Source organism: Giraffa tippelskirchi, chromosome 5, assembly GCF_054371585.1.
Source record: "Giraffa tippelskirchi isolate mGirTip1 chromosome 5, T2T-mGirTip1v1.2.pri, whole genome shotgun sequence".
NCBI lineage: Eukaryota > Metazoa > Chordata > Mammalia > Artiodactyla > Giraffidae > Giraffa > Giraffa tippelskirchi.
The window spans coordinates 74,086,406-74,113,630 of record NC_137279.1 but is presented as its reverse complement, the minus strand read 5'-3'; the positions used below and the strand labels follow the sequence as shown (position 1 = coordinate 74,113,630).

Genomic DNA, 27,225 nt, shown 5'->3' with positions numbered 1-27,225 from the left:
ATGATTAACATTATACTTTCTTAGCATCTGCATTGACTATCAGTTACTGTGTAACAAATTGCCCTAAAATTTAACAACTTCAAACAATAGGCATTTGTTATATGGTCTCAGTTTCTGTGGGTCGGGAATCTAGGTGCAGCTTAGCTGGGGGCCTCTAGCTGCAGGTTTCATGAGGTCGCAGTGAGTGTATTGGGAGCAGGACTGCAGTTTCTTCTGAAGGCTCGACTGGGAAAGGATCCACTTCCAAGTTCTCTCACGTGGTGTTGGCAGGATTCGGGTCCTTGCAGGTTGTTGGACTGAGGGCCTCCTTTTCCAGCTGGCTGTTGGCCAGGGGCCTCCATCAATTCTTCATCACATGGCCTCACCTTCAGAGCTGCTCATGACAGCTTCGCTCCAAGCAAGCAAGAGATCGTCCAAGACAGCAGCCAGTCTTTGTAACCTAATCTCAGAAGTGACAGCCCACCCCTTCTGCCATGCTCCGTTCACTAGATGTGAGTCAGTAAATCTAGCCCACACATACCGGGAGAGAACTACACAAGGCTGTGAGTACCAGTAGCAGGGACCATGGGGTGCATTTTAGAGGTTCCAGCCTCAGCAGCTGTACCACCCATTGGGGTTTTGCCCCAAAACAAACTGCAGGTAACTCCCCCTCACTGCTGCTGACTCCACTGCTTTCCTTTGAAACCTAATTTCTTCAGATTTCTTCTTTCTTTTAGTCTCTTGCTAATCAAGTGAGGTCCACAGACCAGCAGCATCAGCATCACTGGGGATTTTTTTTTTTAAGTCGGTCAGTCGTGTCCAACTCTTTGCAACCCCATGGACTACACAGTCCATGAAGTTCTCCAGGCCTTCTCCAAAGGATCTTCCCAACCCAGGGGTCAAACCCAGGTCTCCTGGATGGCAGGCAGATTCTTTACCAGCTGAGCCACTAGGAAAGCCCAAGAATACTGGAGTGGGTAGCCTATCCCTTCTCCAGTGGATCTTCCTGACTCAGGAGTTGAACTGAGGTTTCCTGCATTGCAGGCGCATTCTTTACCAGCTGAGCTATGATGGGGAGATTGTGAGAAATGCAGAGTCTCAGCCCCTCCTCCACCTCAGCCCCATGGCCTGTGAATCAGAATCTGTATTTTGACAAAATCCCCTGGTGAGTCATAGGCACATGAAAGTCCGAGAAGCATTGTTCTACGTCCTCAAATATTGCTCCATAATCTGGAAAAGGGAATTGACGGTGCTTCTCTCATTGTTAAGGCGCCTCAGCTGCTCTCCAGAAAAGCTGAATCTTCCTCTAAACTTCAGCATCTCAAGGGCCTCCCAGTTTGGAAAGATTCTGTCTGTGCTACTCTCCTGACTTCATAAGAAGTGTTTTAACCTCTATATATAAACAGACAAGTGGAATTGTGACTGGATTGTCTTGGAGGCTCACAGATACTCACGTGTTTATTCACTTATTTACATGTTTATATACATGTTTATTTACATGTTTATATTCACTTATATACATGTTTAACATGTATCTATTAATCATTTATTGTGTGCCGGGCCCTGTTTCAGTTGCTGGCTATCTAAGATTGCATCAAACAGTCAAAGTTTCTGCCCTCCTGGAGCCTATGTAGCACATAGAATTGGAGGAAGACAGGAAAAACTAATAACACGTGTCATATGTCAGGGGATAAGGGCTGTAGAGAAAATCGAAGCAAGTTAGTGAACTGGGAAGTGTGAGGGGTGAGTGTGAGGGTTTGCTCTTTAATATGCAGTGGTCAGGGCCGCCTCACTGAGCAGGTGACAGTGGGCAGTGGTGTAGGAGGAGGACCAAGAGAGAACAGGGTCCCAGAAGCCACATAATGTGTTTCAAGGAGGGTAAGATAATGTGATGACAGTTCAGCTAAGGAAAGGACTGAGAACTGACAGCAGCATGGGTGTCACTGGTGACCTTGATGTGTGTTGTCTTGAAGAGGGGAAAATCTTGATACTGTCAGTTCAAGCGAGAAGGGATGCTGACCACAGATAAACGTGGTGGACCCTGCAGTGGGGTGGTATTCAGCTACATGCTACTAAATTTTAAATAGGTGAAAGTAGTTACATTTCTGTTGTGTATATTTGACCATGATAAAGGGGGAGGCGGGGAGAGTGGATGTGTGAGTCTGCTAGGACAGCCATAACAGGATACCACAGACTGAGAGGCTCAAACAACAGAGGTTTGTTTCCTCACAGTTTTGGAGCCTGGTTGTCCAAGGTCAAGGTGCCAGCACGGTTGGTTTCTGGGGAGACCGCTCTCCTTGGCGTGTGGACGGCCACGGCGCCGTGTCCTCACATGGCCTTTCTTCTCTGCACACTGGGAGACAGAATTCTGGTCTCTTTCCTCTTCTTAGAAGGACACCGGTCCTGTAGGGTTGGGCCCACCCTTATGGCTGCATTTAACCCATATTATCTCCTTTAAGGCCCCATCCCTAAATACAGTCATACTGGGGCTTAGGGCATCAACAAATGAATGGGGGAGAGGGGACACAATTCAGTCCATAACAGCAGGGGTAAAGAAGAAGCAGAGTCAACAGATACAGACAACATTCAAATAATTTTATGATAGAGGAAAGAGAATGGGACAGTAATTTGATGTGGATAAGGAGTTAAGAGAGAATTTTGTTTTTAAGATGCACATTTGTATGCTAGTGGGGATGGGTCCCATAGAGAAGAACTGATGCTGGAGGAAAGAGCAAGGGAATTGCTGGAGTGATGTTCTTAAGGAGGGAAAAGAGGATGGGATTCACTGCATAGGGGGAAAGGCAGGTCAGTTAATAGACAAGGGAGCATGAAAGCTGCGGACAGGTGGCCTTACAGGCAAGGGCAGCAAGGGAATGCCTTTGAAGGGCCATCGGAAAGAGTCAGCCGTGATTCCTTTCCACTTCTCATCGCTTAAGGAGCCTTTTGGGGAAGTCTGTTAAAACACGGGTTTGTGGATGCTTAGCCCCACGTTTTGCCTGAGGCTGTGGTGAATACAATTTCTCTTCATCCCTTTCAAAACCTGAAATCCATCCTGATGCATAATATCTTACCCAGAGTCTGTTGGTTGCTGCCAAATCAAACCCCCAGGGTCTGTGAAGTTGAAGGTTTTTAAGTGAAATATCATATGTTTAAAACAGTCTGTTCAAAGCTTCTTGCTCTCCCTGAGGATTTAAGGTTTCAATTTGAGGATGCAGAGCCCTCAGCTTATTAGATAGTGACTGTCAGGAGATGAAGACAGTGGACTCCTGTAAACCAATTACTACCAAACTTCAGCAGCCTCACTCTCCCTTCCCTGACTGGAATCGCAGATCCTACGTCAACAAGCAAACTGGACTTGAAAATTACGTGGAAGCATGTAATTGCCTCAATTTATGATGAAAAGATTAGGGAACTAGAAAAAAACTATGGTAAGCAACGGAGCTAGTACTCAAAACCAGGTGTGCTTGATTCTAAAGGTTTTGGGATGTTTTGTATTTCTTTATAAATGTAATCAGAGAGACAAATTTGCATCATTTAAAAATAAAAATTCCAGAGAAGTACATGATGAAAAACAAGCTTCCCACACCAATCCTGATTTTCTCATTGCCCCCAGAAAACCTCTGTTCCTAATCACTACAGTGGACCTTTCGAAGGTGCTCAAAAGAAATTGAGATTAAATCAATTAGGAGAGTTCACTCCTGTTATGGATAGAAACTAAAGAAAATAAGTACAGCTGTTAGAGGAGATGGCATGTATAGAAGTCGATGGTGGTGGTTTAGTCGCTAAGTCGTGTCCAACTCTTGCGACCCCATGGACTGTAGCCTGCCAGGCTCCTCTGTCCATGGGATTCTCCAGGCAAGAATACTGAAGTGGGTTGCCATTTCCTTCTCCAGGGGATCTTCCTGATACCAAAAAAAAAAAAAAAATTAAAGAAGGAGCTATTACCATCATTATCCATTTTAGATATTACTTTTAAAAATAAAAATCCAGTGTTTTAAGTCTTATACTAGGTACAACCTTCATAGTCTTCAAGGGTTACTAGCACTGTTATATTATACACAAAAATGTGCATTTTTTATATACTCATGTGTGAATTTCTTTGGGTGAGAATCCTTAGTTTTTGTCAAATTCTTCTAGAAGCCTCCATTCCTCAAGTAGTTAAGAACTATGGCTTTACCCTCAAAACTTAGGTGTTCTAATTATAGATTGGAAAAGAAATAAGGATCTTGGTCTGTATTTTAATGGGAGTAAGAAATGGACCTGGATCCATAAGAAGTAGACCCCGGTCCACAAAGACATGTCCTCTCCAACCCTTAGAGTCCTTTGGACTACAAGGAGATCCAACCAGTCAATCCTAAAGGAAATCAGTTCTGAATATTCATTGGAAGGACTGATGTTGAACCTGAAACTCCAATACTTTGGCCACCTGATGCAAAGAGCTGACTCATTGGAAAAGACCCTGATGCTGGGAGAGATTAAAGGCAGGAGGAGAAGAGGACGACAGAGGATGAGATGGTTGGATGGCATCACCAACTCAATGGACATGGGTTTGGGTGAACTCCGGGAGTTGGTGATGGACAGGGAGGCCTGGCCTGCTGCAATTCAGGGGGTCACAAAGAGTTGGACACGACTGAGCGACTGAACTGAACTCCAGCCCTGGCCATTGTAGCCACCTAGGAGCTGAGCTGCCCTTTTCTTAGAAGACAGAGCAAGACTTCTCGTCACTCACAGAGCTTAGACTAGGACCCTCAGGCCTAGCGTTTATTTCACTTTAGCCACCAGGCTTTCCAAAAACTACTGTTTTTCTTTGAAAACAGTGTCAGATCACAAAAGAAACAGGGCCTTCCTCCTCCTTGTTCCTTTGTGAGGCAAGGAACCAGTCAGCCTGGGATGAGCCACAATTTTAGTCTCATGGCACCTCATGCCTCTGTTGTCCCTGCTGAGGTCCCCATGCTAATTAAGTCTCCTGTCTCTCTCAAGTTTTTATTTGTCCAAGAAGTCAACTTGGAAACTTCTGCCAGCCTTTTCTGAATCTCTGCTCTCTTTTAACTTAGGAGCTAGGGAAGGATTATAAAATTAAATTTTTAAAACTTTCTGTGATCAATCCTAGGTATTCATTGGTAGGACTGATTTTGAAGCTGAAACTCCAATACTTTGGCCACCTGATACAAAGAGCTGACTCATTTGAAAAGACCCTGATGCTGGGAAAGATTGAGGGCAGGAGGAGAAGGGGACGACAGAGGATGAGATGTTTGGATGGCATCACCGACTCAATGGACATGGGTTTGGGTGAACTCCAGGAGTTGGTGATGGACAGGGAGGCCTGGCGTGCTGCGGTCCATGGGGTCTCAAAGAGTTGGCCACAACTGAGCGACTGAACTGAACTGAACTGAACTGTGACGCAGTCCAGCCGCTGAGATCCATCAACTCTCCCATCCCAGGCCTCCCTGCCTTTGACCAGGTCCTAGAGAGCAGGGGTCCTCTGCCACAGCCGTTGTTTGTCGCTGTTCCCACTGCGTTGTCCCACTCCCATGTTCTGCAGTGATGCTCTGAGGGGGCGGGGCCATGCCTGAATCTTCCGTGAAGGAGAGAATCATCGAGTTACAGAGAGACCAGCTTGGTAGTTTGAGTCTGAATGCTGGATACACCAGAAATAAGCTGCCCAATTCTGAAGAACAGCTACTCAGATGAAGACAGCTGAGTCCCAGGCCTCTGGTTCAACACCAGGACTTTGGTATCCTCTGAAGATCAATCAGAAGCTGGTGCTGATGCCCATGAGGAAGGCAGAGCCCCTTAGCAGAACTCACATGTTTGCAGACTGCTGGGGTTGGGGGTACATCCAGAGTAGCCCAGCCTTCAATGTCACAGAGACCGGTGGGGACTCATCACTGAAGGGCTTGGGTCATTGGCCAGGGTTGGAGGTGTGGCTAGAGCAGCTGCTGGCTGAAAAGAGAGAGTTCCTAGAAGATGGTACCCGATGATGAGGTCAGACTGTGTCCAGGGGAAGCCTGCGCAGAAGCTGAGCTGCATGCGGACCTTTTCCTAAATAAATCCTGAGTGTACAGTAGAGGAGGATATTATGAAAATGAAAAACAATTACATTAGCTGTTCCAGAAAGGACTTGATGGAATACAAGAGCTAACTGGTTGGCTATTTATTAAAATAAATCTAGAGCTTAGAATGGAATATCCCTAATAATTTGATTGTTTTGCTATTTAAGAAGGCACATGATGCACAGCGCCTGTGCCTTCTGACCATGTCTTTACCAGAGCAGCCCATGTCTTTACCAGGGCTCTATCTGCTCTGGTCAGCTTAGTGAGCTGGTCTGTGGGGGCACATCCAACTCTGCAGAGCAGTGTGTCCTCGAGGCAGGGTGGATTTGGTGGGTAAAGTCCAGGGTGGGAGTAGGAACTGGGGGACCAGTAGGATGTGAACCAGGAGCTAGAGAAAGAGGAAGGGTAAGACCTGCAGAGAGGGACCTTCCTTGTCTCCTGAGTGCCTGTCCTGGCGGTCACTCCCTTCTCGCCTTGTAACTTTCTAGAAGGGCTCTGATACCCGGAGAAGCAGGTGGCTGCATGTGGCGCATCTGCTCTTGCTCCCGGCAGCGCCTCCTGTGATTGTGCTTTCTGGGCATTCATGCGAGTGCATTTCAGCCTTCGCTCTTTTCCTCCTCCTCCAGTTTATCACAGTTCAGTGAAGAGAACATGATGGACCCCTACAACCTCGCCATCTGCTTCGGGCCCTCGCTGATGTCAGTGCCTGAGGGCCACGACCAGGTGTCCTGCCAAGCCCACGTGAACGAGCTGATCAAAACCATCATCATCCAGCACGAGAATGTCTTCCCCAGCCCCCGGGAGCTGGAGGGCCCTGTCTACAGCAGAGGAGGGAGCATGGAGGATTACTGGTAGGGGGCTCAGGGCTGGAGGAGGGGAGGTGTCACCCACACCCACTGGCCTGGGGACCAGATGGCCCAGCGAGGGACGCACCCCGCTCCTCCCCACCTCCCCTTCTGCGGCACATCAAGCTGCCGGGACTGGGGGGTGCTGTCGGCCAAGCCCCACTTGACCCAAACTGTGGAGCAAGTACCACTTTAGGCTGCCATCCCTGAAAGATGTAATAACAATAGCAGGAACATTAATAATCTCCAGGAAAGGAAATTTGATCAGGTTGTACACAGAACTTCTGCTCATCAGGCAGCAGTCTCAGGCTCCTGCTCTAGGCTGGCTGTTGTGGGAGGAACAGTCCTGCATCCAGGGAATTCCTCTCTGATTGGGGAGAGTTCAGATAGGAGACGTAATTTGCTGACTGTGAGTTTATACAGTGGTAATTTAATAATGATCTCAGACATTTGTGATGAGAGAAGGGTAAGGTCCCTTTGCGGCAGGTTAGGCCCGGTCTCCCTCTAAAGTAGACTTGTCGTGAGTTTGCCTGGAAACCAAGATATAAAAGGAATCCTTCGGGCGTATCTTTACTAGACCCTTCCATTAGACAAATAACGAATCACCATTTCCATCTTATAGATTAAGTCGCTGCAATCTAGAGGCCAGGGACAGTCTTCAAGGCCACTCTGGTGGTAGGGATCCTAGGCCTGACTCCTTGACTCCATGCAGAGTGCCACCCACTGCCTCACAGTGCCCCCTGTATACCACTTACAGGGTCATTTTCCCACTAAACGCAAAGACAACTGCCCAGTATCCCTCACCGCCTCCTCCTCCCCCTCACTTCTTCCCCTAAACAGTGTTTCAGCCTGGGCTGAAAGCATAGGCCAGCCCCAGTCGGATTCCATCTGCATTCAACATCCGGAACCAATTCAACCAGCCCCATTGCTGTGGACTGGGGTCGGGGAGTACAGGGGAGGTGGCTTACTTCCTTAGAGGCCAGTCAGTCCATGCTTCTCCTTGATGCTCACACAAGGAGCCTCCAGCCCAAGGAGTGAGGAGAGTGCTCGCTGTATGTCTGCGAAGATAAAAATGCCACTGTTGCTGGGCTCGGTCTTGACTGTCCGGCAGATCCTAGCCTCTGGGGCTGAGCTGGAGAAACCTGGGCTTGCCAGCTCGGAGAGGAGGCTTTTGGTCACTCGCAGATGGCTTAGTGGGGACCAGGGAGGCGGTTCAGGTCTCAGCCTTCTGGCCGGTGGGCTCCGGGGAGCTGTCCTTGTGTATGTGACTTGGAGAATTGGTCTCCCTGGCCTGAGTATTGAAACGCTATGGAGTGGTGTTCCCAATTCCTGCCTCACCTCCCTGCTGGCATATCCCACTGCTGCAGGCTCTGGACTGCTTCCAGGGCACAGAGCCCCTCTGCCCACCGTCCGCTCCCCAGTCCCAGCCCAGCCTGGCAGGGGTGGCACAGAGGCATAGATGGGAGGGCAGCTGCCTCCTGGTTCTGTCCAAGGTCTTCTCCCAGGCCCTCTCGGCTGTGCGGCCGACATTTGTTGGCAGCCTCTGGGGAAACCGCAACATTAGTCAGGGGCTGTTACTCCCACAGACTGGGTGGCAGGCCAGAAGCACCCCAGGTTCAAGAGTGAATGACGCTGGGAAGGAGCCACGGTCTGACCGCTGGGTTCCTGGCCACTCAGAAGGCTCCGGCCTCTCCATCAGAAGAGCAAGAAGTGCCCGTGAAGTGAGCTAAGATGGACCCAAGGATCCTGGAGCTGGGCCGGGATTCAGCAGCCAGGAAAGGGGGGGCCAGGCCCCGGGGCCTCCCCGCCACCCCCTGCACCATGCTTACCAGCCGTGAAACTGGAACCCGGCTTTCCAGGACTGCCTGCAGTGTGGCATGCTGGGCTGCTGTTGAGACTGCAGCTGTTGGCAAGGCTGGGGTGCACATGGAGCAGGAGAAGCATAGCATTTAGGGCTCAAAGGAACCGTATAAAGCCTCAGCTTACCTTTACCTCAGGGCAGTGGTTTTCAAAGTGGGGTCCACAGACCAACAGCACCTGCCTTTTGTGGGCTGGTCAGAAATACAAGGGCTCCAGCTCCGCCCAGACGAGTGAATCAGAAACTCTGAGATTGGGTGAGGCAGTCAGTTTTCCACACGCCATCCAGGGCTCCCTCAAGTTTGAGCTGCTGCCTTAGTGAGTGGCCACACAAGTGAACTTAGAGACCTGGGGAAAAGAGAGCCTTTGTTTGCCCTGAGCACCCCGGAAATCCTGAGGGTTTCCAGAATGTCACCAAACTCCTTCAGAGGGTCTTCAGGCCCAGCAAACAGTGAGAAAGTATACCCACATTTTCTGATAAGGAGGAAGTTTTCCCACAATGCTGTCTCTTCTGGAGAGCCAGAGATGTCCCGGTTGCTGTTCAGAAGCCCAGAGAGTTCTGAGGTCCTCCCACAGTGTTCTCTGGGGTCTGGAGAGCCTCCGTAGAACTGGCTCACTTCACACGGGGTGATGGCCCATCTCATGAATAGGGAAGGGCTGTAACTCAGCCCGCACACACGCTCACATAGGCTCAAAGGTGAAAACTGAAGCCCGGATGTGGGATTGAGGGATGGTGGTATCTCCATGGAACTGCCTGAGAAGACTCGCTTGTTACTCCCTGCTGCCAGCAGAAGAAGCCTTAGAAACGAACAGGTTTTTCTCTGCTTCTCGGGAAGTGAGAGCCTCCTTGTGCCGCTCCCCCATATGCTCTGCAGTCCAGATCAGGGATAGAAAGAGCTTTCCTAACTTCCCTGCTCATTCTCGATCCTCCGCCCCGGGTGATCTTAGGCTCCATGAATTTTGTCAGGAGCTTGACCCAGCTCACATGCCCTGCCCTTTGCAGAGTCTAGCCCACAGCCAGCTTTCTTCCCCTGCTTTTGTTTCCCACTCATTTCTATGACTCACCTCCTACTTTCTCACCAGTACGAAACCACAAAGCAGCCAGAGACATCAAGCAAAATGAGAAAGAAGGAAAGAAAGCACTGCTTATTAATCACCCTTTCTTATTTCACTGAATCCTCGCACAACTCTGTGAGAAATATAGAGGTATATAGACCATTATCCTCAATTTATAGATTAAGTAGCTGAGGCTTAAAGAAATTAAGTAATTGCCCAGGGTCACACAGCTACCAAGTGTCAGAGCTGGTTTTTGGATCCAATTATATCCGATGCTAAAGCCCAGTGTTTCCCTTCCACCTTGCTCCTTCCAGGAACTAATTCACCTAAAGAAATGGCCCCTGAGGAGCTGAGTCATTCTATATTTTTGAAAAGATTTCTAAGTTGAAATGAGGTTCCCTTTGTGTCAAGATGTTTGTAAGTAAGTTCCATGTAGTCTCCAGTAGTTTTTGTAGCAGGAGCTAGCCTAGAGACTTCCCAGAGCCTTGTGTTTCATTATAAGCATCTGCCTGTAGTGTGTGATCAGGACTGAAGAGCAGAGGATAGAGTCCATGCCCAAGGAAGCTGTGTGAAAGAGAAGAGAAGAATTTTGGTTCCTCTTGCTTCTGTTGCAGTGACAGCCCTCACGGAGAGACTACCTCGGCTGAAGACTCAACCCAGGATGTGACCACAGAGCACCACACCAGCGATGACGGTACGAGGCCCCGAGTGGGGTCACCAAGCCGCTGGGGTGTGAAGCAGAAAGGAGCGGTTACACATCCTGTGCTCCTGATGATCACTCCCACCCTGCAGTCTCCTGGGAGCTGCTCCCAGCCCTCCTGGCTCCCATGCTCACGCCTTCCCTTTCTTGGAGGGACAGCCCACTCCCTCAGTTAGAGTAGTCTCTGTGTTAGAGCAGAGGCGCAGGGCTGGACCTCAGCCCTTGGCCCTTCTCGCCCCAGCTCCCTGCCCCTCGCTCACCTCCCAGCTCCTTGTGTCATCTGGCTGTCTCGCCAGCATACTGTCGGTCCCTTGTCACAGCCCAGACTCCTGCCAGGTAGCTGGAGACCAAAGTGAAGGAGCGCTCGTTTGAAAACCTGTGAGCCCGGGGAATAGTGAAGCTGGTTGCCAAGAACCCAGCAGAAGCAAGCCAGAGGGGGGTGGGAATCAGGACGCAGAAACCACATGCTCTCACGCCTGCCGACTGGAAAAACTGACCCTTTCCAAAGCGCAGACATGCGCTGCGCTGCCTGGCGGGTGTGCGTCGAGAGCTGGAATGCACAGCTGTCGTCCGTGGGCCTTAGCAGTGCCCATGATTTATTAGGGTCTGTCCGGCCAGCACATTCCCTGTCTCGCCAACAGTTCTACACCTCCATTTCTGGATCGCCTGGGCTCTGGAAGTCTCGGCAGCTGACAAGGGGGCCTCAGAATTTTCTGGGCATAAGCATGAAATGGCACAGTCTTCAATGTTCCCTGCTCCCTGCCTTGCTATGAATTCTGCAATCCTAGGCCATTTTTTAAAGGAGAAAAAAAAATTAGCATTGCTTATTTGGCTTCTGAGGTCAGATGGATCAATATGATAATTTGCCACACAATGGGAGAAGAGTCAGTGAACTAGGAAAATTTGTATTTGATTAGAGCCTAGTGTTCCCCGGCACTGCTAGAGGCTTTATATGTCTTATCTCCTACTTCCTAGTGAAACTGATAGAGCTGCTATTTAATAGTTAAGAAAACTGAGGCCAGAGACAAACCGAAGGCTGTGCGGAACTGAGACGGATATTTAGACAGGCCTGCTGTAGCGAATTCTCCAGCAGACCCACCAGCCCTGACTGTCTAGGTGTGGTCTTGTTTGAGAGCAGTGTTTCTTTCCACGACTCAGAATATCTGACTTTAACTCTAGGTTCCTGATTTCTGGGATCTTTCTTTTTGCTCGCCAACCTCTACCTGCAGCCCAGAACAGACCAGGAAAATGATACAGTAGTAACAGTGACTGATGCACGCAGCGCTTACTCTGGGCCCTCACTGTTCTGAGCACTTTTACAAATTGTTATTTATTGACTCCTCATGCCGACTTCATGAAAAAGGCACTATTCTTATCCTCATTTTATAGATGAGGAAACCGAAGCCTATACAAAAGTAGAAGTACATTGCCTTTGTAAACCTCTGTTAATTTTTCAAATCACTTCCATGTGCATTTTTCCATGTATTGGTCACAAAATATATTTCCATATTTTGCTCTTTGGAAAGCTGATTGGGTGAGTTATTTTCCCTTTATAGAGACTAAAAGTTCATGTTCTAGTAGGGGGAATGGATAACCTAAATAGATTATTTAAAATGCAATAATAAGTGTTCTAAATTAATGGAGTTATTTTACAGCTGAAGAGGAAATAATGCTTACAACTACAGTATGGCAGGTTCGATGATAGGGGTTGGCATAAAGCACTGTGGAAACACAAAGGAAGTTACTTGAGGAAGCAAGTGAAGTTTGAGTTGTGATTCAGTGTGTTTCATCAGGCAGGTGAGAGAGAAAGAGGGATTCCAGGTGGAGGGAACAGCAGGATCAAGGGCAAGGAAGGGCATGCAAGTGCTTTCAGTGGTTTGCACCATCTGCTCAGGAGTCGCTGGCTTATGTCATCCGTGGCTTATTTTCACACTAGCTTATCTTCCCACCACTGTGAGTTCAGCTAACTGGGCTCTTCCACCCAGTTGCCACGTCTGTGAGCCCCAGCAGCCTGTGTTTCCTTCTCTGCACCCCTCTAGAGTGTGAGCCCATCGAGGCCATTGCCAAGTTTGACTACGTGGGCCGCACAGCCCGAGAGCTGTCCTTCAAGAAGGGGGCATCTTTGCTGCTTTACCAGCGGGCTTCCGACGACTGGTGGGAAGGCCGACACAACGGCATCGACGGTCTCATCCCCCATCAGTACATCGTGGTCCAAGACACGTACGTTGGGCGCCCTGCACCCTTAGGGGCCCCTGGCCGCGCTGTGGGAGTGAGACCTCATTTCTGAAGCCCCGGATGATGAGGGAGACCAACCCCTAGGGGGCACCAGCACAGTTTGCGAGTGCTGCTCTTCCTTGGAAAGGTGCTCAGTCAGAGACTCGGGGGAGAATTGTTCTCAATCTCTCCACTCTACTCCTCCACTAGTCACATCCCGCCACCCCCAGCCCATGCTCATCCACATTTATACCTGATGAGTGATGATGAGGGCTAATTATCTGACCACTTAACAGTTCCTTTCTGGAAAGATCAGGTTGGGGAAACATTTTGATTTCTCTTTACTTTTTTCTTAAAACAATCGTGTTCCCCCCAACCTGTTCCACTTGTAAATGAAAATGTTGAGCTCATTTTCTAGTAGGAATGTAGCGTAAGCAGCTTTGTAGAAATAACCCAGCTCATTTAATGAGGTTGACGTGGGGAAAGACAGGGGAGAGGAGGGGGAAGAACGTCAGGGAGCCGAGGGCTGTGGGACAATCCCAGACAGACTTCCTTGCGTGGGCTGTCTGTGGAGTGCCACCCTTTGCAGCTGTGTCTCCCCCTCAGGAAGGCTTTTCCCCGTACCCCCCCAGACCTGCCCCCATGCCCTAGCGCCCTGCCTCTGCCCCCGACTCCCCTTGGATACGATGCTGTCAGTGTTTTTAGTCCTTCCCTTAATATTATTTTTTAAAGGTTGATATCCTGAATGAGTCTGCACCCTCCCAAGCCTCTCCCCGGCTCGCTCTGCGGGGAAGTCCTCCCTGTTGATAACATCGCATACCTGGTGGCCATCTGTGCGTGGACAGGACCCTCCCAAATTTAGCATTATGACTTCACCACAGGACCGAGAGAAGATGAATTGTGGGGGAGAAGGGGCTTTCTTTGTCATCAGTAGCCAGAGGGGCCAGGAGAGCAGTGGCGAGAAGTGGGACTGGCTTGGACGCTCTAAGCGGGGCTGGATGCGCTACGACAGAGTGTGGCGGGGTGCTGCCTCAACGCTGGCACCTCCAGAGCCACGGCAGAGCTGACTGTCCTTCCCCAGCGCTGCTCGGGACCTGAGCACATAAACCGCAACCTGCAGGAGGTGGCCCCAGCACAGCGCCCCAGGAGAGCAGCGAGGGGTAGAAGGCAGATGCCTCGAATCCAGGTGTCCCCTAGCCAAGCTTTCCGGAGGAGCTGAGGACCCCGCAGGACTCAGCAGGATTATTTATTTGTATTTAAGCGACCCCCCAGAGGCCCGTAGCTCCCCTTGCCTCCGCTCCCCGAGCCCAGCCAGGCGTCGCTGCTGCCTCAGAGCCATTGCGGGTCGCGTGTGTGTAGGGGGGGCCATCTTGCCGATTTAACATTGCTTTTTGTGTTGTTGTTTTCCCCTCCTGCCTGCCTGCCTGCCCCTCCTGCCCCAGCGAGGACGGTGTCGTGGAGAGGTCCAGCCCCAAGTCTGAGATTGAGGTCATTTCTGAGCCACCTGAAGAAAAGGTGACAGCCAGAGCGGGGGCCAGCTGTCCCAGTGGGGGTCATGTAGCCGATATTTATCTTGCAAACATCAACAAGTAAGCTCTGCTTTTCATTTTCTGCTCCCCTGAATGACTTGAGACACCCAGCCTCACCCTCTGGCCTAACTGCCCCCTCCATCCCTGTGCTGTGCGTAGGGCCCCCGCTCCCCAGCCCCACCGCTTGCATGTGCCCGCAGCTGCTGCAGGGCAGACAGGGCCGAGGAGACGTCCACAGACCCCGTCCGCAGGCCTGGCACGCGGCTGTCACCCTGAGGACCAAGTGTGCCCCGCTGTCCCCGAAGCGGCTGTCCGCTCAGGCCTTCCTGGCCGTCTGACCGCTAAAACTCTGGCCAAAGCTGCAGTCACTTCACACAGCTTAGTTTTTGTACTGTTTCTCAGAGGTGCCTTCTCTTTTTCAGTTTTGACTCCAGTAATAGTCTTTGACGTCTTCCTTGGCCCTGTCTGTTCAAAAATCCAAAGTCTCCTGTGTCTTCAGCCAGGTTCACGTTACCCCCGATCCTGCATTCACTTCCCTGGAGGAAAGGAGACCACTCCCCACCCCCGACGGAAAGCTCCGTCCTGCGATCTTCGTTCATTGCCTAACCCCAGCTCCCTTTCCTCTTGCCATTTCACACCAGAAGAAATAATTTGCCATTTTCCCCTACCGCTTTAGCCAGTGTATCATCCTGCCCTACTAGTCCTTGTGCAGATGCCCACTTCCATCCAGCAGGCTCGTAACTCTGCCCCCGGCTTTCATTGTGGCTGTTAGCAACATCCTGGGGTTTTTACTCCACTCACACCCTATCTGGCTGTCTAGAGGGATTCCACGCCCGTGTGCTGCTGCCTCCCCTAGAGATATTCAGGTTACTGGAGGACTAATCTCATCTCAAGGGGCCAGACACCAAGTCCCAAAGCCTACAGACCTCTTTCCGCCAGACCCTGAAACTTGGCCCAGTGCCAGCAGGATGCCAAGCCCCAGGGTGCTTCCGATGAATATGGATTGGAGATGATGTACAGTTTTTATTCCCCTCTGGCTTTGGAGGAATGAAATGATTTGCACATTGAAAACCTGTTAACCGTAGCCTCTGGATACTGAAACTGGAAGGAGAATAAAAGATGCTTGTTGTTTTTAAACTGCACCAGGTCGCCCAGATCTCTTGGCTTTATTCCAACCAGATGGTAGCAGGGGGAGTGTTTGGGGCACGTGGCTCTTTTCCATGTCTTTCACCCTCTTAGTAAAGTAGCTGATTCAGCTCACTTAGCCAGTATAGTTCTCATTTAAATCAGACTGGTAAAAAAGACTGAGGATTTTATTCATTTCCCTCCAGCTTCATACCCTGTTGGGAGGGCCAGCTAGTAAAATGTTAACTGTGGGCTGATCGCATTTTCTTCCTTATTTACAAGTCTGTGTTAATTATAAGCCTATAATCATAAGGTTGTAAGACTATAATTAACCCAGAAACCAAGGCAAGGTTGGTGGAGGGAGAGTTAGCTAATTAGTCGGGTACATATTTTTAAGCCGTCATATATTTGTTGCCATTTGTACAAAGGAATTGTAGAGAGTAGTAGCCAGAATAGTCAACAGATGAACATCTGGTAGAGTTTCTGTGAACTCCTTGGTTGTGGTATCAGGATGGGCTCTTAGAGGATGTGGTCTGCCCAGACTACCAGCTGGTCAGGGATGAGCAGCCGTTCCCTGGCATATCTTGCCCTTAGGACTGATTCAGCCATGCCTCCCGCCCCACTCAGCTCTCCACCCAAGCTCCTTCTCTCCTGAGTGCCCTGGGTTTTCTCTCACCCCTGGACCTTCCCATCTGTTGTCTCCTCACCTGGTCGATTCTTCTCCTTCTTCAAGACTCAACCTGATGATTGAGCTCTTTGGGGAAGCCTTTCTGACACCCCTGAATTCCTCAGGGCTGAGTTAGGTGCCCTTATTCTGTATTCCCAAAGCAATCTCAGGACTCAAGCTGGATCAGATCCCCCACCAGGCTGAGCTCCTTGAAACCAGGAACACTGTCTCCCTCTCTTTACATCCTGGGGGCCTGGCCCACACCAGCCACTCCATATGTCTGCCTCCTCAGCAGTTTTGGCCTTGTGAGTCAGCCCTCCTCAAGTGGAAAGAGGAAATCAGCAAAGAGTTATTCAGGTGTGGCCTTTCGTTTCAACTCCACACATTTATTGAGCACCTGTTACTGTGCCAAGTCATTCAGACAGGAATAAGATGTTCCCTGCCCTTGGAGCTCTCGGTCTGGCAAGGTGAATACCATACAGACAGGTAACTAAAAAGTGGTTCCATAGACGCCCTGAAGGAACAGAATTGAGAGCAATCAAATCTACCTACCAACGGGGGTGGGTGCCAGAGAAGACTTTGCAGAGGAAGAAAAGTCATTTCAACTGGACCTTATAAGACTCTGAGAACATCCTTTATCCACTCAAGAGTGGCTGATTCCCAAGGCCAAAACTACTGAGGCAGGCAGCCTCATGAGTGCTACACTGTGCCAGATCCCGGCCAGGTCCAGGGATTTATGACGAGGAAGACCTCCCCGGTCAATAGGACCAGGACTGGCTAGAATCCTGGCCCTGCCCCAAGGACTAGCTCCTTATCTTCAGGGCCTACCATGCTGGGCCTTCCCTTCTTCCATCCCTAACTCCCACCTCAGCCTCAGCGGCCCTTAGTAGATTCAAGATCAGAGCTGCCCAGTGGCCATCCCAAACCAAAAGTCGTATAGCCTCTTGCTTTAGATCCTTTAAATCTGATTCCAAGAGATAATGAAATTACTCAGCAGTAGGCAACACCTGTATGAGTAGGATTCTGCCAAACCATTTCGTCTGAGAGCCTTAGTGGGCTGAAACAAATTGACTCAGAGCCTGGGTTCAGCCCAGTGCTGGGTGACTTAGGGTCATATAGATGTATTTCCACCCTAGAAAATGCACAAGTGTGACCCGAGCTCTGTAGCATTGCAGCCTCTTGAAAAATACTCCGTTCCGTGTCTGTAGAGTAAGCAACAACAGCCTCTTGCCAAAGCCCAAAATAATTACAGTCTCGTCAGTGGACTAAGAAACATGCTAAAATTTGGGAAAGTCAGCTCTCCTTTTACCATCAGTTCCCTATCTCCTTGGTAATGGAGAGACTTTTTTTCCTATCTGGGGCCTGGTTTCCACTCAAAGCAGGTAACGGAGGGTGCCTTTTCATGAATCTGTCTCCCATTAGAAACTTTCACTTAATCAGACATTTCTTCTGACAGCACCTTACATCTCAAGAACTCAAAGCCCATGAGCAAGTAAGTATCCGTTTCTCCTTTGCCCAGGTCGGGGGTGGCAGGGGGACAGACCCAGAGAAAGCAAGGGAAGGTGAAACGAGAGGACGTGCTTTGTGTCCTCTTCTTCCCGAAGTCCCTGGGTGCTAACACCTGCCTCTCTCTCACTCATCCTGGCTTCCTCAGAGCCAGGGCTTCCTGATGACACTGCCCTTTCTGTTTGTCATTGAAGGCAAAGGAAGCGGCCAGAATCTGGGAGCATCCGGAAAACATTTCGGAGCGATGGCCACGGGCTGAGCAGTTCCCTGACTGATTCTGCCTCCCCGGGGGTGGGGGCTAGCTGCCGCCCGTCTTCCCAGCCCATCCTGAGCCAGAGCCTCCCCAAGGAAGGGCCGGATAAGTGTTCCATCAGTGGGCATGGAAGCCTCAACTCCATCAGCCGCCACTCATCGCTGAAGAATCGGCTGGACAGTCCGCAGATCCGGAAGACAGTGACAGCAGGAAGGTCAAAAAGCTTCAATAACCACCGGCCCATGGACCCTGAGGTCATTGCACAGGTAACTGGGGGCTCTTGGGCAAACAGGCACCATGAGTCTACTCTCATCACTGATGCTTAGTGCCCACACTCATGACGACGAGACTGGAAACAGAAATGTGCTTTGTACATTATACACTGAGTTCAGGCTCTGTTGGACACCTAGACCTGATAACAGGACTTTCCAAGAAATTTGTCAACCCCTCTCTCCCCAGAAATAACTCAAAGACAGAATAAAAGAATGCAGGTTTCTCGCTCATACATGAGCTATTTGCAAGCCTGTTGTAATTTTTAAAGCTAGTAGTTACAAATGGAGAATTTCTGATGGAGCCCATTCAGCACAAGTTTTGAGTCTTGAGACCCTGGTAGATTTCAGTGAAATTGCCCGAGTGATGAGACTCGGAGGTGATTCTGGCCACCTTTCCATATCGGTGTGCCATCCTCGTCATCCCTGAGGCTAATCTCTTGTTCCTAGTAATAGACCCATGACCAATCAACAATCTGCTCCTGGTTGTGAAAGACCCAGATAACTCTGCCACTGGGGACTCGGGCACCAGAAAGGTTTCCAGCCCAGGCTTCCAGAGTCAGTGGAGATGAGCCCCCTGGTTACAGGGTCTTCCGTCCGTGTATGCATCACACTGACAAATTTCTGTTTTCCATGAAATTATTAGAGATCCAGCCCCACCTCTAAAAATCCGACTCTCGGGGCTACTCCAAGCAGTTCACTCAGACGTCTCTCCCAACTCTATAACTTTCATTAGACCAGGTAGGAACTGAGGGCTCACTGCTGCCCTTTTCTGTCTCAACCAAGTTGAGAGTCTCTTCACCCCAACTTCCAGGGGGCAATAGAGCCCGGGTGTGGTCTCTATTGGCTTAATTGTGGTGCTCTGCTTCGGGAGGGTATATCTGGCAAGCACAGTATTAAGCTATGGGCCTGAGATGTCTTGCTTGGCTAGCCTTCTGTTTCTATGTCTCCCCTTAAGCTTTTGGCTGCAATCTGCCTTGCACTCCAGGAATCCTCCCAGCTCCCTCTTTGGCCAGGTGTTAGGAATGTCAGAATAGCTACATATCTGGGATAGCTACATACATAACTCCATCTGCAGAGCAGGACCAAAGAGGGAGACAGAGTTCTTTCTGAACAACTTTAAGGTTTGAGAGCATCGGAGGAATGAGTGAAATCGAACCACTGTCAACAGAAAGCATGGATCACCCTACAGGGGAAAGAAGCTTTAACCAGGGGCCTTTGCTTAAAACTTGCGATTTTCCCATGTGAGTTTAATCCCAAGGGAGGAGTCGTGTGGTTTTTTGGGGGTGCCAGACAGAGTGTGTGGAGAGGAGGGGAAGGAGCTGGGAGGTCTTCCTGTGAGGCAGCTGGCTGCATACAAAGGGTCTTTGGTTCTGCCTTGAGCCCCTGAACTAGGGCTGCTGTTTCCTAATATCTGGAGTAGTGCACTGTGACCTGATGGAGATTGGCCTATGTGGGCTCTGGCTTCCCCTCCTGGTCACTCCTTGGTCCCCTCCCACAGTGATGGGTGGAAGGAAATGGCTTCATCAAGATGGACACTCTCATAGGATCGGGTGGGGGGGGGGAGTGGCCTGATGAAGCTCCGGGCCAGGGCTCTTGAACCATCCCAGCCCTTGAGGAGGAAGGACTAACCCTCATAACCTTTGGCCTTTAAAGTCCAAGATAACAAAGATCATACTTCATCTCTACCACTTTTTTTTTTTAAATCCTTTATTATGTACAGTTTCAAGCAAAAGTAGAATGTGCATCCCATGGATATTGAGTCCCATGTACTCATGACCAGACTCCTGGCCACTCCTAACTCATCCACCTTTCCACTCCCTGCTGGATTACAGGTCATCTCCTCCAGGTGGCTCAGATGATAAAGAATCTGCCTGCCAAGCAGGAGATGTGGGTTTGATCCTTGGGTCGGGAAGATCCCCTGGAGAAAGAAATGGCAACCTACTCCAGTATTCTTGCTTGGGAAATTCCATGGACAGAGGGGCCTGCTGGGCTCTAGTCCACGGGGTTACAAAAGAGTCAGACATGACTTAGCAAATAACAACAACAACAAACATCCAGAGATACATCAGTGCATGTGTGTAAAACCTGAGGGTTGTATTTAAAAAGGATCTCATCCAGTCTATCTAAAGGGGGAAAAAACCTCATGAGAATGAAAGTCCTTCCCTCCCATCTGAACATCCACATTAAAGGGTTTGGGCCCAATAAAATCACCTGGACATCTCCTTGCCGGTGGTTTCTCCACGATTCGGCCCACGTTGTTGGAATAGGACCTTGGCGGGGGACTTCTCTCTCCCTGAGCCTCACGCCCTCCTCTCCCGTCCGCAGGATATTGAGGCGACCATGAACTCTGCCCTGAATGAGCTGCGGGAGCTAGAGCGTCAGAGCAGCGTCAAGCACACCCCAGACGTGGTTCTGGACACCTTGGAGCCCCTCAAGACCTCCCCTGTGGTGGCCCCCACTTCGGAGCCCTCCAGCCCCCTGCACACCCAGCTCCTCAAGGACCCCGAGCCCGCCTTCCAGCGCAGCGCCAGCACCGCTGGGGACATCGCCTGCGCCTTCCGGCCCGTCAAGTCTGTCAAGATGGCGGCCCCCGTCAAGCCTCCAGCCACGCGGCCCAAGCCCGCCGTCTTCCCCAAAACGAACGCCACCAGCCCCGGCGTCAACTCCTCCGCCTCTCCACAGTCCACTGACAAGTCGTGTACTGTCTGAGGGGCGTAATTTAATTATTCTAGACAAGGGGACTAGAGGGACTGACTGTTATTAAAAACCTTCCTATTTAACTAGCTTGGGGACTTCAGTTGAAACTTAGGTTCTAAGTTGTTCTTGCCTTCCCGTCGCCCAAAACCTTGAGAATGAAGCCCTCATTATCGCCCTTCCCCCAGCCCCCTGCTGTCCCCAGTCGTCGTAACCCAGCCAGCTACAGTACATGCTGTCCTTAGGTTAGCCAGAGATAGACCTGTCCACCACCAGGTCACTGTGAGGTCTGGTAGGGCAAGTCACGGGGCCCTGGGCTAGCGGCTCAGCCCCCGCAGACACACGGGATGCCTCACCAGACAGCTGGCCGCCGACAGCCGGCTCTCAGTGGCGTCTTGTTTTGGGTACCGATTACAGAGAATCATATACAGCCCATGCTCCGTCTTACACACACACACACACACACACGTAGATTTTTCTAGTCTGGCATGTGTAGCCTCCCCTGGTCCTAGATAGACCGTCTCTTTGTAAGTTATTGTGGCAGTTCACACAGGAGCCACCAGGGGTCTCTGTTTCCGTTACAAATCTCATTCTGTTTGGGCCAGAGAACCTAGCCTTTGCAATCTCTCCCATCAGACGAAATTTAGCAGGATGGGACTCGATCCTGTAAACTGTCTGGGGTTGGGAGTTTCTCTCTGTCTTCTTTCTGTTGGTGTGAATTGGTCATTGGTGTTCGCTTTTGCTCTCCTCCATTCTCTGGAACTACAACCTAATCTTATTATGGAACTTCTAAAGTTTTTCTGAATGTATAGACATTTCTCGGGGTCCTATCTTTGTCTCTGATGGACCATTTTCCATTTAAGACATTTTCCTGTATAAGACAGTTTTATAGTTGGTTCCTTTTAGGGTAAAGAGTCTTAAGACAGTTTTATTGTATTTGTGGCAGGTTTGGAAAAGGTAAGAAATGGGTCCTTCCACTTTTTTGGGTACTTAAGACATAAGATTTATTATCCTATTAAAAATTAAATTCAGCTTTGCTAATCCTAAAATCGTTCCCAAATGAAAATTTATTCTAAGTTTACCCCCTAGTTGGGTCATTCTACAACGTCTCTCTTCAGGGACCAATGGGGCTTAGGGAGCCCTAGTTAGATTAAAGAGAGACAGAGCCCCTTAAAACTGACCTCTATTTACCTGGACAAGGACAGCTAAGAGAACTCTGGCCCCATGGGCTTTAAAATCTTTCCAAGGCCTGAATCTAAGAAAATCAAAAATTGGATGCTGACTGTTTTGGACTCCTTTTGGCCTTTCTGGTTCTCCTCCAAAAAGCAAAAAAGCTTGTCTGCTTTAATCACTCTCCAGATCTGGTCCCAGCTCCTCCAACTCTCCCAGCATCATGCTGTCCCAGGGAGCCCAGTGCTAGGGATGCGCAGCGCACACCCCAGGCTCATGGGTCTCAGACGACTACTTGAGTTAAAGGTGAAACTCATTCCTCTTCTCTGTCTTCTGGTGTTTAAAGCTGCACTTTTTGCCTTGTTTTTCACAGTTTAGGAAAGATAGTGTGTTGCCATTCAGATAGGAAAATCTAAATTGTCTTAACTTTGGCCTTCTTAGGCCTTTTCAAATCAACATTTGGAAGCTGGTAGTCGTCTCTATGGAAAGCAGTAGGATTTTCCTCCTTCAGCATGAAGGGAAAGAGGAGCTCTATGGAAAGTTGCTAGTTAGAAATGTAGCCTGCAACATCAGGAAAATCATCTCACAGGCCAGGACGGAGAAATGAAGAACTCTTTCAGTGAGTGTGTCAGCCTGTGAGAGGCTACCCACAGTGCTCTGGGGTCTCAGCTTCTTTGCTCTGTGTGGTGGCCTGTCTTTGTCTGTCACCGGAACTTACGCAGGCCCTGAGCCAACAGAGGGCTTTCACAGCCAAGGATCTGTTTCCTTGCTGAAAATGAAACCCCACCCTCCACCTGACATTCCTTCTGATCTGACTGGTCAAAATTGGTGCCCGTACCCGCCCTTTTCCTCTTTTCCTGCCACGTCCTTCTCTTAAGAAAGAAAAGGCAAAACTTCCTTAATGACAACACCTTGGACCTGTTCTGTTGCTCCTGCCTTAGGTCTCTTTCAGCCCTGTACCTGACTTGTGTTCACCATCCCCGGGGTCAGGGTCCATCTGCTGATCTGCATCACAGACTGGACAGTGTGTGAGTGGTCATCTGCTACCCCCTCTCTGGGCTCTGAGTTTTCTTCCCCTCTCTGGTGCTCCTGACACCGATGAGATGGTCCTGCCCGAGGACTAGGAACCCTAGGAGGAGAATCCTTCTCGGCAGAGCTCATTGCAATCAACTGGAATCGAGGTTACACACTGTGATTTTTACACCGAAAAGCCAAGCAGAGCTGGCCACCCAGGGTCTCGGGAGACCAGTCTTCCTCAGATTAGCTTCCTAAACCAGCATGATGCTTCAAAGAGCCCCACTCTGCCCCTGGAGGCCTGGATCCTTTTCCTGGTGTGGACTCTGATGGGTCAGTCTTTGGGACACAGAGGTGGGGTGGAGCTACCAGCATCCCAATTTGGAAAAGAGAGGAGCTTGCAGCCAGCAGCCTGTAAACTGGAGACACTGGTCTCAGCCAACCTCCTCAGGGCGCCCTGGTTTCTCCCCAAAGAGATGAGGAGAGATGACGCCAGCAACAGGATGAACAGACCACTGGAAGGGCTGGTGTATATGTACTTCATGTTCAGAAGAGAAGTTAGATCTTCCAGGGAATTGCAATGTTGTGACGTCTGACTTGTATGTCACGTTTGTGTAAAATGGTATATTCTTTAAAATAGTGTTGATAACTGGAATATTGTATGTATGCTTGGAGATGCTTTGTGTGAACCTAAGACTGTCACTCAACAGATGTTGGATTGGGGAAAATCCAAAGCACAACTTCGAAATAAAATACATTTTTAGGTTTCGATGCTGCAGTTTCTGTCCCTTCTCCACTCCTTGACATCTCCAATCCAGGAGTCCCACTACCCAGGAGGGATTTTGATTTGTCTGCGGTTAATAGAGCCCTGCCTGGCAACAGAAAGAGAGATGGGGTGACCTCAGGAGTCAACCGTCTCCTCCCTTCCCCAGCAAGACACAGCAGAGGTGCGTCTGGAGGGTGGGTTTTTCTCCCCCAGCTTTTTCATCTAGCGCCTGTGTAGAAGCTAAGAGACTGTGTAGCAAGTCTTCCAGCCTCTCCATTGGGCAGTCTGTTGGCATGAGAACCGTTTCCTTACAGAACCCACCTCCCCTGTTTTCGGTGAGGACTGTTCTCATTGCTGTCTCTAGTCAGATTTCCCCACTTGCAGGAGTGGAGCCTGCAAAGTTGCTTGGAAGCTTTACCAGCCACAGCCGAGGTTGACTGAAGGTTTTATTTCTTCCACAATCAAAGCCCTGGGTCATCCTGCCCTTGGCAGCCCCCTGCCTCTGCAAGAAGGGCTGACACAGTGTTTGTGCTGCTGGCGCGGGGTGGGAGGCAATGCTTTCTCTCCCTTAGATTTTGACTCTAGCAGACCATAAATTCAAGGGTGATGTTATTCAAAGGTAGTCATTTGAAATGCATCCTGGAGCCCCTCGGGTCCACACTTACGTTTAGTGAGCTTATTGTAATACTAGAGGCCCCTGGGGTGGATCACATCTCATACCCAGTGTTCAAAGGTCACACAAGGTATCCTATCCCAGACACGTGTTATATGTATATTTTTTGTTCAGCTTTCTCATGCCCTTCTAACATGTCATCTCTTCTCCCTCATTTTATCGTAAAGCTCCAGCTTGATCCTGTCTTGCTGGATCCTTGGTCTTGGTTAAGTCAGAGTTGAAGCTCTTCTGCCTCCCTGTGCTGTGGTTGAGTTATCACTCCTGAGAGTCGGTTATGCGCTGTGAGATGAAGCTAGCGCTTAAGCTGTGAGCAGAGGACCCAAAAGCCTTTTCAGGGAGTCCTAAGGCATAGGCGGGTGATCCTTTTGGGGTCCCCTTATCTCACATATTCTGATGGGCGCATGATAGAAACTGGTGACAATGAACATAGTCAAAAAACACTCATTTGATCTAAACAGAAACCAAAAAAGAAGATCAGGTGGGTCTAAATTTAGGAAATAGTCTTTATGATGATCTAACTTAAATGTGTATATCCATAGGCATATGAAGCTTTCTTTCACTCAGGAGTCAGAAACCCTGCATATTACGTATGCCAAAGACTCTCTCACTAGTCAGTTAAGCCTCACTGTGCATCAAGGACTGTGATACAGTATTGAATAGGAGAAATAGAAAATAGAGCTTTCTGGTTTCAGGGAGGACAGAGAAATAAGCAAAATAAGTGTTATTCTAAAAATAATAAGATAGTGAGTGCCAGGGGAAAGAAGTAGAAAATTACTTGAGAATTCTGCTTGGCCTCGTCAAACCAAAATGACTATTAGGCATCCAGGTGGAAATATCAAATAACTGTTGGATATGGAGATTTAGACACAGATCATACCTGAACACAAATTTAGAAGCTATTATGTTATAGACGTATTCAAACTAGGAGATTCCCAGGAAGAACACATAAACGGGGAAGAAGAAGGTCCCAATAATTAGAGATCCAGCGGAGAAGAAGGAACCAGCAAAGAGGGCAGTGGGAGCGAGTGACAGAGGCAGGTGGCTGGGGGAGTCACAGAAATCCCAGGAGGAGGAAATGCTCCAACAAGGACTGGCTGTCATATGCCGTGGGGTGGATGAGGCCAGTGGAGAAACGTCACCCTTGTCAACAGCACCTGCCTTAGAGGGGAACAAGCTGACCGTTGTGAGTTGGCAGCACACGGGAAGGGTCGGGGAGGGAGAGTCAAACTCCTGGCCATTCATTCAAGGCTTTGCTTTGAATGCTTAGTCATTCAGTTGTGTCCGACCCTTTGCGACCCCAGGGACTGTAGCCCACCAGGCTCCCCTGTCCATGAGGATTCTCCAGGCAAGAATCCTGGCGTGGCTTGCCAGTTCCTTCTCTAGGTTGCTTTGAATGGGGGAGCATCAAAAGGGGTCAAGGCCCCAGGTTTTTCTTTTTAAAATGGACGATGTGGGGGCAGGTTTGCAAGGGCAGGACTCAGTAGAATGAGAGTGAAATTACAGAGCACAGATGGAAGGGCCGCCCGGGCCAGAGAAGAGGCACTTCGTCCATCTCAGGGGAGGGTAGGTGGGGAGTGGAGGTGGGATGGAAAGAGGAGGGAGTTGCCTCTCCATCGCTTGTTTTATTTCCAGCAAAGCTAAAGGCAAAGCCTCTAGCTGAGCTCATGGGAGGGGGTGGCGAGGAGAAGGTCTGGAGAGTTAAGAGGGTGAGTGAAGCGCTCACTTTTCCACACCAAGGACGACCGCACATGGTGGCCGGGCGCAGCCCCCACTGCACCGTCTCCCCCACAGTCTGGCCCTGACGGCAGGTTTGTCCCTCCTTCCCCCACCCAGAGCTTCTCCAAGACCTGCTCACTCAGCCCTTCGTTCAGAAGCGCCTGGCCATGCTGAGGACACGCTGCTCCCCTTCCACAAACCCCTGCCCTCACCCTGCCTGTCCTCTCCTCTAAGGCGCTGGGCAGGTGAGGCAGCTGACAAACAGCGCGAGCCATGTCAGGGCAGAAAAGGCAGCCAGCATCTCTTCAGGCCCTCCCGGGGAGTGGGCCCTGCACCTCGTTCTGTTTCCACACCGAGTGGACGAGAACCGTCAAAGGACTTGCTCAAGGCAAGTGAGGTCATGACTCAAACCTCAGACGGCAAAGCCCTGTCCTTCCTATGACCCAACTCGGCCTCCCTCTGGGGCAGCAGACGTGCGCTTTGTCCCTGAGAGCTGCCATCAAAGACCCCCAACACCCAACCTCGGGTCCTTTTGCTTCCTCTGAATTGCCACTTCTACGTCAACGACTCCTCAGAGCCACTCAGGAGAATGTGATGAGGCCTCTCACAGGCTCCCTCTTCCCCTCAGAAGCCCGCCAGTGTCCTCAGGTTAAACAAGGGCCGTGCTGCCCAGCTGAGACCAGCAGCTCCAAAGCACAGGCCAGACACTCGCTCATTCTGTCCACAGAGAGGATGTAACCTCACAGAGGATGCCAGCAAGACTCGGAGTGTCCCCACGTGGCAACCCCTGTCCACTGCACACCACTGTGCTTCTGCATGTTTTCCCGTGGCCTGGAATGCCGAACCTCCAACCCCTTCTCTGCCCATCCCTCCTCCCTCCAGAGTCTGGTTGAGTATCTTTTCTTCTCACAAACCCTTCTTGGTCATCAGCAGTCCCTCCTCCCTTCAGCCCCCCTCCGCCAAGTTCACAGAATCACTCCCTGCTGAAGCCTGTTTCTCATGGCCTTCACCATGCTCCTGGCGGTGGGGCTGGGGGTGCCTAGGTCTCCCCGTGTGTCTTCAGCACACAGTGCCCACGGGGCTGGCTTCCTGGGAGATGCTAGACACACAGTCATCGCACCGGAGAGCAAGGGTGC

The 27,225-nt window shown here is 50.1% G+C and overlaps 1 protein-coding gene across 50 annotated transcripts in view; it reads left to right on the top strand.

The window, feature by feature from the left end:
• SRGAP2 (SLIT-ROBO Rho GTPase activating protein 2) overlaps nt 1–23,712 on the top strand; it is a 258,045-nt gene extending 234,333 nt beyond the window's left edge. For 18 of the 50 annotated variants that reach the window (XR_014054259.1, XR_014054265.1, XR_014054262.1 and 15 more), the window contains 6 exons: nt 6,659–6,883; nt 10,405–10,484; nt 12,530–12,710; nt 14,147–14,293; nt 17,726–18,050; nt 20,382–23,712. Coding sequence is in view for 25 of the 50 variants with exons in the window: in XM_081492024.1 (XP_081348150.1) it covers nt 6,659–6,883; nt 10,405–10,484; nt 12,530–12,710; nt 14,147–14,293; nt 17,726–18,050; nt 20,382–20,765 (1,342 nt within the window). In the remaining 25 variants the exon portion in view is untranslated. Of the gene's footprint in view, nt 1–6,658; nt 6,884–10,404; nt 10,485–12,529; nt 12,711–13,436; nt 14,294–14,655; nt 15,376–17,481; nt 17,518–17,725; nt 18,051–18,699; nt 18,790–20,381 lie in introns of those variants that run through there. The other 32 variants (XR_014054258.1, XR_014054256.1, XR_014054263.1 and 29 more) reach the window with 8 other exon arrangements.
• The last annotated feature ends 3,513 nt before the right edge of the window (nt 23,713–27,225 follow it).